The 11,073-nt window shown below is 40.9% G+C and overlaps 1 protein-coding gene across 2 annotated transcripts in view; it reads left to right on the top strand.

Moving 5' to 3' along the window:
- The first annotated feature begins 5,488 nt into the window (after positions 1 to 5,488).
- Positions 5,489 to 11,073, top strand: part of LOC117479915 (protein Hook homolog 2-like) — a 30,067-nt gene continuing 24,482 nt past the window's right edge. For both annotated transcript variants that reach the window (XM_034127028.1, XM_034127027.1), the window contains exons 1-4: positions 5,489 to 5,736; positions 8,378 to 8,460; positions 9,654 to 9,726; positions 9,855 to 9,905. In XM_034127028.1, the coding sequence (XP_033982919.1) occupies positions 5,692 to 5,736; positions 8,378 to 8,460; positions 9,654 to 9,726; positions 9,855 to 9,905 (252 nt within the window). In that variant the 5' untranslated portion in view covers positions 5,489 to 5,691. The remainder of the gene's footprint in view (positions 5,737 to 8,377; positions 8,461 to 9,653; positions 9,727 to 9,854; positions 9,906 to 11,073) is intronic.

Genomic DNA, 11,073 nt, shown 5'->3' with positions numbered 1-11,073 from the left:
CAGATGACATTTTTTTATGGATTTTTTGTCAAAGCACTTGAGATATTCATTGCTATCGGGATGTTAAGAGCATTACATGGAATATAACAAAAAGTGTATCTCGAGCCGGTTTCTCAAACTTACCTACCCTACCTTTAAAGCAGCCTTATTATGCCTTTTGGGTTTCCCGTTTCCTGTAGTGTTATATATGTTTGTGTGCATGTAAATGGTCTGCAAAGGCTAAAATCCCTATGTTCCCTCTTTCTTAACCACACACCCTCTGCGTTAAATGCCTCCATTGGACTCCTTTGTTTACTTCCTGAACATAATTATATCACTATGTTAAGGCCCGATTTCGGCCGTCGATAGATGTCTGGCCGTCGATGAGCGTCCCTACTCAGATTGGTGTGTCCAGCACCGTCGTGTCTTTTCGGCCGTGCCGACACCTTCCGCTCCCGATTCAGGCTGTCGGCAAAATAAATCACTCTGATTGGCTGTTCAGCTTAGCGAATCAGTGCATGAGAAGCGAAACGGAAGTGAAGAAGGCACACACAGACGGCTATTATTTTTCATTTTCCAGTACCGCACTAAACATGTTTTCGATTATAAGTCGTTATGTGAAACAGTCTGTGATGGACGAGAGTGAAAATGGAACGCACGCTATTTGTTGTTTGTATATATCACGCAGTCTGTCTTCCGGTTGCCTCTTTTGAATGACAAATACACACTACCGCCGCTTGCTGTTAAGGAGAGTTATTGCCACTCACGCATGCGCAGTGCGTACGTGCTACTTGGCCGTTGGCTGAAGCCTTTGCGGTGTGTTCCAGTGCGATTTTTTTGGCCAAGACGCAGGAGACGTGAGGCGACACAACAATCGGGTCCGTCGGGACGTGTTCTTTGGTGTCAGTTTCATGTGTCAGGGCCTTAACACTCGCACTTCTATTGGCTAGCGCTCCAACACATTGTACATGATAGGCTAAGGGGCGGGACATCTCTAAGCGGTTGACCAATCACAACAGAGCCGGCCAGCTAACGAATCAGAGCAGACTGGACTCTGGTTTCAGACAGAGGGTGAAAAGAGGTGCTGCAGCACAGCCAGTATGAGAAAAATAAAGAGCTTTTTGAACATTAAAGCATGGAAACATGTAGAGACACTACATACTGATATACACCTGAACATCAGCAGGAGAGGACTCTTTAAAGTAGAGACACTACATACTGATATACACCTGAACATCAGCAGGAGGGGACTCTTTAAAGTAGAGACACTACATACTGATATACACCTGAACATCAGCAGGAGAGGACTCTTTAAAGTAGAGACACTACATACTGATATACACCTGAACATCAGCAGGAGGGGACTCTTTAAAGTAGAGACACTACATACTGATATACACCTGAACATCAGCAGGAGAGGACTCTTTAAAGTAGAGACACTACATACTGATATACACCTGAACATCAGCAGGAGAGGACTCTTTAAAGTAGAGACACTACATACTGATATACACCTGAACATCAGCAGGAGAGGACTCTTTAAAGTAGAGACACTACATACTGATATACACCTGAACATCAGCAGGAGAGGACTCTTTAAAGTAGAGACACTACATACTAATATGAACCTGAACATCAGAATAATAGGGCGTCTTTGAAAATAACATGTTTGGTCCTGCTTTGAATTTCAATTTATGTCCATTCCAGACACGAACAACAACCTCTAATAAACTACTCAAAAATCTGCCTTTTAGCTTCTTCCTTTTTTACTACAACAGGCAGTATGAGAAAAATTAAATAAATGTAGTGAAGTAAAAGTATAAAGTAGCTTACTCAAGTGAAGTAGAAGTACCTTAAATGTTTACTTAAGTACAGTACTTGAGTATTTATGTACATTTCACTGGTTATATAATCATATATAAAGATTATCTAATCATCTGAGAGTTGCTGTTATTGAGGTATGAGAGGAAAGGAATGGATTAGCATTCCTCTGTCTAGAAAACCATCCTGACAAACAGGAAGTCCAGACAAATATGGTAAAGCCAGATGTGACCAAACTGTTTCAAGGTTTAAAAAAAAACGGATGTGCAGCAGATATTTTATTTGTGCAGGTGGTGTACTATGGGATTGCCAGAGTAAACAGGAAGCAGTGGGCAGCGGTGTTTGGCTGTGATTGGTCATTGGTAGTTTGATTTGTGATAAGGAATGCAGGAAGGAGAGGTGTGGAGAAGAAAAGGGAGTACGTGTGTGTCCGCATGTTGGTAATAAGAGAGCGAGGCTTCTGACAAACACCTGCTAAAGTTTTCTCTATAAAATCACAAACCAGTGTGACCTGGTCAGTGTTTCCTCACTCTGGAGGCCTTTTTATAATGAAAAGGGAAGTCCAGTAGCAGTGGTGAAATGTATAGAGTGTATTTACTTATGTATCATATACTGAAGGACAATTTTGAGGTGGTATTTTTATTTGATAGTACTTTTTACTTCTACTCCACTTCATTTTGGAAGCTAATATTGTACTTTTTACTCCACTTCAGTTTTTAACAGATTCATTTCATTAGCTTACGCAATACATACATCAATAAACATTGACTAGTTAATTACATAGGTTATGGTATTCAGCAGCAGTATATTAAGTAATTCAAATGAGGTCCAACTTTACCAGCTGTGATGAACTCATTAATGCATCAATAATCATAATCCAGTCATTTTATATACACAATTCACCAATGAAAGGGGCCATTACACATACTAAGTACTTCTACTTTTGCTACTTGTAGTATATGTTTTAGGATAAAACACCTGTCATGAGCTGTGGGGCTTCCAGTTGTGCAAGAAGCTGTTTTTTTCTGTAGCTATTTGTCGACTAGAGCCATCCAGTGGTGCTTTAAGGAACTTTAAACATAGCAAAAAGATACAGAGATAGGACAGGCTTGGGATTTTTTTCAGACGAGACACAACATGCAGGCAAAGATCAATGTTTTCATACACAGGTCAATTTTAAATCTAGTCTCCAGACTAGTGAAAAGAAAACAATAAAAGTACACATTTATTTTGTATATTTTGGTAAATGTGCTTCTGTCCTGTCTGACAGGAAGCAGCACGTGAGGCTGGGGAAACACGTCTCTGACCCCCGGACCATCCGCACCGGTTCCCCTCAAGGCTGCGTTCTTTCCCCTCTGCTCTTCTCCCTGTACACCAACAGCTGCACCTCCAGTCACCAGTCTGTCAAGCTCCTGAAGTTCGCAGACGACACCACCCTCATCAGACTCATCTCTGGTGGCGACGAGTCTGCCTACAGGTGGGAGATGGACCATCTGGTGACCTGGTGTGGGGACAACCACCTGGAGCTCAACTTCCTCAAGACAGTGGAGATGGTTGTGGACTTCAGGAAGAACGCAGCCCCACCCGCCCCCATTACTCTGTGTGACTCCCCAGTAACTGCTGTGGAGTCTTTCCGCTTCCTGGGCACCATCATCGCCAAGGACCTCAAATGGGAGCAGAACATCTGCTCCCTCATCAAAAAAGCCTAGCAGAGGATGTTCTTCCTGAGGCAGCTGAAGAAATTCAACCTGCCAAAGACAATGATGGTGAACTTCTACACCTCCATCATCGAGTCCATCCTCACCTCCTCCATCAGCATCTGGTATACGCTGCAGCCACACCCAAGGATAAGGGCAGGCTGCAGCGTGTCATCCGCTCTGCAGAGAAGGTGATCTGCTGCAATCTGCCATCCCTCCACGACCTGCACGCCTCCAGAACCCTGAGGCGGGAAGATAGTGGCCGACCCCTCCCACCCTGGACACAAACTGTTCACCCACCTCCCCTCTGGCAGGAGGCTGCGCTCCATCAGGACCAAGACCTCTCGCCACCTGAACAGTTTCTTCCCCTCCGCTACCGGCCTCTTAAACAAGGCCCGACCCCCCCACTGACACTTACCTCAGCTGTAGTCTCTGCATTACATTAATGCACACAATGTTCATACTGCTTACTAGTACTACACATATTTCTTGTTTCATATTTCATATTTTATATCCTATAATTCATTCATAGCATTCTATTTCCATGTAAATTACTGCTTTATTTTATTGCTATTTAACTATATTTTATTACGGTGTCCTTAAAGATTTCTTGTTTTATATTTTATGTCTGCACCATGACATCAAGTCAAATTCCTCGTATGTGTGAACCTACCTGGTAATAAACCTGTTTCTGATTCTGATTCTGTAGATTTCTGTAGTTAGCATTAGATACTACTTGGTTTGCATACATAACTTCCAGAGAACTTGAAAAACGAAAATAATCGTCTTAATCTTAGTTCTCAAATGAAAACGTTTCATGGTGATCAGATCTATATATCTATATCTTCAGTCTATATATATACAGTAGGCATATACTTTTTATATAAAGTTCATGTATTTTACTATATTAACCTTTTATGAAACAAAAAACTGAATAGCAAGAGGTGGCTGGCTCTTGTTTGTGTTTTAGGTGATCAACCTGATGAGCCACACCTGGGCCGTCGACTTATAAGGCCAACACCAACCCATACTGCCCTCTCGCTCTTCTGTTGGACACGGCCGCGTCTTTGTTTCTGCACATTTTCACACACCCATACACGTAATCATTACTGATGACTGACTTCCACATTTGCTTAGGTTTCTGTGAAGTCCTTTGGTTTTTGTTATAGTAAATAAATACGCTTTTTGTTACACTTAACTTGTCTGGTCTCTCATCTTTGTTGCAGCCTATGAGCCAGGCCGTAACAGGGGGCATCTGTGTGGAGGTGCGAGGGGTTCTCGAGGATCTCATGATTTGACCTTAAGGGTTATGAGGCCCTAAAGCAACTGCTCCATTATCTGTATCAAATGCACACATTGATGCCACCAAAGGACACAATGCAAATAGAAAGTACTACATATAAACTAGAATTAATTTAATTGCACGCTATTTTTCCGAACTTTTTTAAGTTATACTTTTAAAAGGTGGTGGGGACAAAATTAGCCATTTCAAAAAGTGGTGGGGACAAATGACGCCTATGACCTCAACATTTTACTAAAGTACATGTTTCTCAAACTTACTTTAGTACAGTAGCTACTTGAGTAAGTGTACTTGTGTACTCTCTTAATTTGAAATATGAAACTGTATTTTTTATTTAATATTACTTTACGTCTACCTCTGATGTCTACCTTTTTGTTTACAAAATATATTGTTCTTATATATTCTTGAATAAATAAATAAATACAAAATAAAATCTCTTTTCACCACAGCTACCACTTTTTTTTTATTGAACATATTTAGAACAAAACAAAAGCTCGGTGAGGATATTATCAAGTTATCAACATAAGTGCAAAGTCAGACATTACAATGACATTAATTCATAATAAGACAAAAACACATAAATAACACATCCAATAAGGCACAAAAACATTTAAGAGGCATTAAGCGTACTTAAAATAATAACCATTTGGAAATGTCATTGTAACCGCAGCTACCATTAACATCCGTCTCCGTGGAAACGCTCTTAATACGGCGGCTCGCTTGGACACTAGCAGGAGCAGAAACGCGAAGCACCAGGAGCAGCAGCAGGAGGAGGAGGCCATGGCTGGACAGGACTGACGTGGAAACAGTAAGGAAAGAGTAACAGAAACTTCGGGGGAGAAAAAAGTCTAAAAAAAGCTGCGTCCACCGCCTCTCTTCCCGGCCCTCGGCACCATGAGTCTGGATAAAGCCGAGCTGTGTGACTCCCTGCTAACCTGGGTAATTTTATTTGATAATAACGAGTTTTTATTAGCATTGCTAACCCCCTGCTAACAGGTGACAGCAGGTGTTTGCAATGTAGGAGTACATATATCCTTACTTTTCTCAAGAAGGCCTTGATACATTAATATTAGCTCATTTGTTGACCAACTTAGCAATATAAGCAGGTAGCACCTGTGTGTTTGGATGCTAACTTTCGCTAGCCAGCTAAGCTAACTAGCTAGGTAAACACATTGGAAGTTTTTAGCTTCTTATCTGCACCAAAGGGACTGCAGTGTCAGCAACATTTAAGACACAAAAACAGTTGTGTAAAGTTACTAAGTACATTTACTCAAGTACTGCACTAAAGCACAGTTTGAGGTACTTGTACTTTACTTGAGTATTTAAATGTTTGGCTACTTTGTACACCACTACAATTCAGAAGTGTATAGTGTACTTTTACTCCACTACATGTATGTAATACCTTTTAGTTACTTCACAGATGTGGATTAATGATGTGAAATATAATCAAGTGTTAAATCAGACTTTAGTTCCACCTGGAGTAAATTCACAAGCTACCCTGCAGTATACATTCAAACTAGCTGCACCTTTACCAGCTTTGAGAACACTTTTTACTGATCAATCATTATAAAACATATCGTATATATTATTCTGAAATGGACCAATCTGCACAATGACTACTTTTACTGTCGCTACTTTAACTATATTTTGATGATAATACTTTTCTACTTTTACTTGAGGAACATTTTGAATGCAGGACTTTTACTGTAACAGAGTATTCCTACACTCTGGTACTTCTACTTTTACTCAAGTACAAGATCTGAGTACTTCTACTTTTACTCAAGAACAAGATCTGAGTACTTCTACTTTTACTCAAGAACAAGATCTGAGTACTTCTACTTTTACTCAAGAACAAGATCTGAGTACTTCTACTTTAACTCAAGTATAAGACCTGAGTACTTCTCCCACTTCTTTACACAAATCCACAACAGTTTAGTGTAAGCTCAGAGACTTATGAATGTAAATTAAACAAAGTAACTGCTTAAGACCTGAGAAAATCCACCTGTTAAGCACCTTTAAAGACGGAGGCAAGTGTGAGACGCAAACTAATATTAGTAGCTCGCTAAGTGTGTAATGTAATCCCCCATGACTGCTTAGTATTTGTCATTTAAGTGGGGGGGGGGTTACCTTGGTTGGTGATTGGCTAATGGTTACACAAGACAAAACATCATAAAGTGGCCAAAATCTGATCAGCTCATTTTCAGACAGGTTTTTATATAAATGGATCAGGACAAAAAGAGAGAGAATCTTTGTTCCTGAAACTTTCAGAGTCTCTTTCCACAGAGGGGACACATGTTGATGAAGAAGAGACATGAAGAAGAGGGGACACATGTTGATGTAGAAGAGACATGAAGAAGAGGGGACACATGTTGATGTAGAAGAGACATGAAGAAGAGGGGACACATGCTGATGTAGAAGAGACATGAAGAAGAGGGGACACATGTTGATGTAGAAGAGACATGAAGAAGAGGGGACACATGTTGATGTAGAAGAGACATGGAGAAGAGGGGGACACATGTTGATGTAGAAGAGACATGGAGAAGAGGGGACACATGTTGATGTAGAAGAGACATGAAGAAGAGGGGACACATGTTGATGTAGAAGAGGACATGAAGAAGAGGGACACATGTTGATGTAGAAGAGACATGGAGAAGAGGGGACACATGTTGATGTAGAAGAGACATGGAGAAGAGGGGACATGTTGATGTAGAAGAGACATGAAGAAAAGGGGACACATGTTGATGTAGAAGAGACATGAAGAAGAGGGGACACGTGTTGATGTAGAAGAGACATGAAGAAGAGGGGACACATGTTGATGAAGAAGAGACATGAAGAAGAGGGGACACATGTTGATGTAGAAGAGACATGAAGAAGAGGGGACACATGTTGATGTAGAAGAGACATGGAGAAGAGGGGACACATGTTGATGTAGAAGAGACATGGAGAAGAGGGGACATGTTGATGTAGAAGAGACATGAAGAAAAGGGGACACATGTTGATGTAGAAGAGACATGAAGAAGAGGGGACACATGTTGATGTAGAAGAGACATGAGGAAGAGGGGACACGTGTTGATGTAGAAGAGACATGAAGAAGAGGGGACACATGTTGATGAAGAAGAGACATGAAGAAGAGGGGACACATGTTGATGTAGAAGAGACATGAAGAAGAGGGGACACATGTTGATGTAGAAGAGACATGGAGAAGAGGGGACACATGTTGATGTAGAAGAGACATGGAGAAGAGGGGACACATGTTGATGTAGAAGAGACATGAAGAAGAGGGGACACATGTTGATGTAGAAGAGACATGAAGAAGAGGGGACACATGTTGATGTAGAAGAGACATGAGGAAGAGGGGACACATGTTGATGAAGAAGAGACATGGAGAAGAGGGGACACATGTTGATGTAGAAGAGACATGGAGAAGAGGGGACACATGTTGATGTAGAAGAGACATGAAGAAGAGGGGACACATGTTGATGTAGAAGAGACGTGAAAAAGTGGATTTTGCATAATAGGTGACCTTTTAAGTGAGAGATGTTTGAAAAAAAGAAATAATGCTTCATGTGTTTGTCCTCAGTTGCAGACATTTCAGGTCCCATCATGCAGCAGCAAGCAGGACCTGATGAGTGGAGTGGCCGTTGCCAACGTGCTGCACCAGATGTAAGTCCTGACGTGTGTTTGAAAAGTTGTTTTGTACTTTTGTGTATCCAAGTTGGCATCATGAACTCTGGGTCAACGGCTGCTAGAAATTCCTTCAGCGCCTACTCATTGAGATTTGCTTATCTGTTGCATTCGCGACAAATTGCCCTTTGAATTGCACAAGGCCGTTATCTATGCAAAGCTTAAACCATGGAACGTAAGCAGTCTGGATTTGTGAGGTCAGATTTCCTTTTTCAAACATAGGACGGTTACTATCTGTTCAGGTCGGATGACTTTTGTATCTTGTGGGTGGACATTTGTGTTTATACTCACACAGATAAGCAAACAACATTGTTTTATATACTTTTCATTGATTCATAGCAAATAATCTATTCTTATTATCCCTTTTTAAGTTCATCCCCAAATCAAAAATCTACCCTCTTACCTGTAGTGCTATTTATAATTATGGATTGTTTTTGCAATATTTGTTTAATGCAAAATATATGAAAACATCTGAACTAAGTATTTTGGAGCTGCAGAGATTATTCTATAGGCAAAAGAAAATCCTTGTTTGCTACAGATCTTCTTAAAAAAATCACACTTATCATTTTAATACACTTTTGAACTATTATGGGAATAATGTTGTATTCCCTCTATTATTGCAAAACAAAATAATTGCAATTTTGTTATTTTTTCTAAGAATCGTGACGCAAAAATCGAACTCTGGATATTTCCAACAATCTGCAACTCACACCAAAACAATCCAGATTAATTATGTGGCACTACATGTAGTAATAATACACTTTATTTATATAGCACCTTTCAAAGTACTTTCACATACAAAGACACAGAGAGCAAGTGAACTGAACAGCCGTATCTAAACATAGAAAATAATAAACCAAAAATACATTGTATAAGAATAAATTAAATAACATAAAAGCAAGTCTAAAAAAGTGACGCATTGTGCTGCCCTGAGGTAACATAGTAAGTGAAAGGATATTTATTATTTTGGGTTCAACTGTCCGTTTTTAACTCTGAACCCACTGCTCCGCTGCTGTTTGAGTTATTTAACAACGTACCGTTTATTCCCACGAGTGTCTTGCTCTCTAAATGTCCCCGTGCTCAGCAGATCGGAGGCCCCGTGGCCCCTGAGAGTCTGAGACGTGTCGTCCTTGTTGTCGCTGAACCCCTCTCTCTTGTGCTCTCATTAACAGAGACCCCTCCTGGTTTAATGAGACGTGGCTCGGCAGGATCAAGGAGGAGAGCGGGGCCAACTGGCGCCTGAAGGTAATCTGTGAAACAGTCGATATGACAGGACAGCCGGCGGAGAAACTACAAGACGTCCGAGCTTTTCCTCTGAATTATTTAAATGAGCATCAGGATTGTTTTAACTCTGATGTGCTTTGTGCTTTCAGGTCAGCAACTTGAAGAAGATTCTCAAGAGCATGATGGAGTATTATCACGATGTAAGGAGATGGTACTATTTTTACGGGTGCACCGATCATCTGCTGATGTTAGCCCCATTTCTTTCTGATTGGCACTCTGGCAAATTAGGTGCAAAGCGCCGATGGCCGTAGCCGATCTGTTTTTGCTGAACTCTGTCTGTAGTCAGTGGAGTTGCAGAGGTCGCCGTCATTTGATGAAGGACAACATCTGATGTTTGTCTGTCATTTTAAAGGATTAGAACGATGACTGATGTAATCTACTGTTACTTTAAAGTGGACCTATCATGCTATATTTGAATAATATAGTGTAGGACCATACCTATATAAGGCATATTTATACTTTTTTTTTTTTTTTCAAAATACCAAACAGATCATGCATTTTAGCCATGCCTCATTTTGCTCAATTTGCACTTTTTTACCCCTGTTTTTGCAAGGGCTGATTCTGTGAGAACAGCACCACCTACAGGCCTGGCATATGTACTACAGCGTCTCCAGCGCTTTCGAACGGCAATGGCCGTGGCTGTCTCCTCCTGATTGGTGGAGTTGGCCCAATAGCCGTAGCGCCACCGTCCTGACGTCAGGACAGTGTTCAAATCTGGATCAGTTTTTATCAGATCCGTTGCAGCCCCTTTTTTAGAGATTTGGGTATGGAGGAAAATAGAGAGGGTTGTGTTTTCTGACACTTGGTGAGTTCCCTGGAACACCGGGGACACATATTCATGTATAAAAGACGTACAAAAGTGCATTTTGCATGATAGGTCCCCTTTAAGTACAATTTACCGCCTAGTTCTCTTCAGGATTTGCCCGTTTTGCAAGTTGTTTCATGGTCAGTAAAGGAAATCCTGCATTTGGAGAGTCGTACCTTCTTCTGAAAGTTTCCCAAATTATAAACTTTGCAGATTGAATTAGAAGCAGTGTTCAGACAAAGTGGCAACAGAGCAAAATTACATTGGCCCTGAGAAGTCATGTGTCCGAGGCAAAGAAACTAAACCTCACCTTTTTTTATAAATGTTCATATTTGACTGCACAATGACCGCAGTGGCTTCAGTGGCTTCAGTGGCTTCAGTGGCTTCAGTGGCTTCAGTGGCTTCAGTGGCTTCAGTGGCTGTCGCTGCAGGTGAAAAATCTTATAAAAGCATGCTCGTCTTATTATAAAAACAATGGATTTTGATGGACAACGAGTAAATAC

The sequence above is a fragment of the Trematomus bernacchii genome, unplaced genomic scaffold (genome assembly GCF_902827165.1).
Source record: "Trematomus bernacchii unplaced genomic scaffold, fTreBer1.1, whole genome shotgun sequence".
Taxonomy (NCBI): Eukaryota; Metazoa; Chordata; class Actinopteri; order Perciformes; family Nototheniidae; genus Trematomus; species Trematomus bernacchii.
Note: the sequence above shows the minus strand (reverse complement) of the source record. Positions and strands in the feature narration are given on the sequence as shown.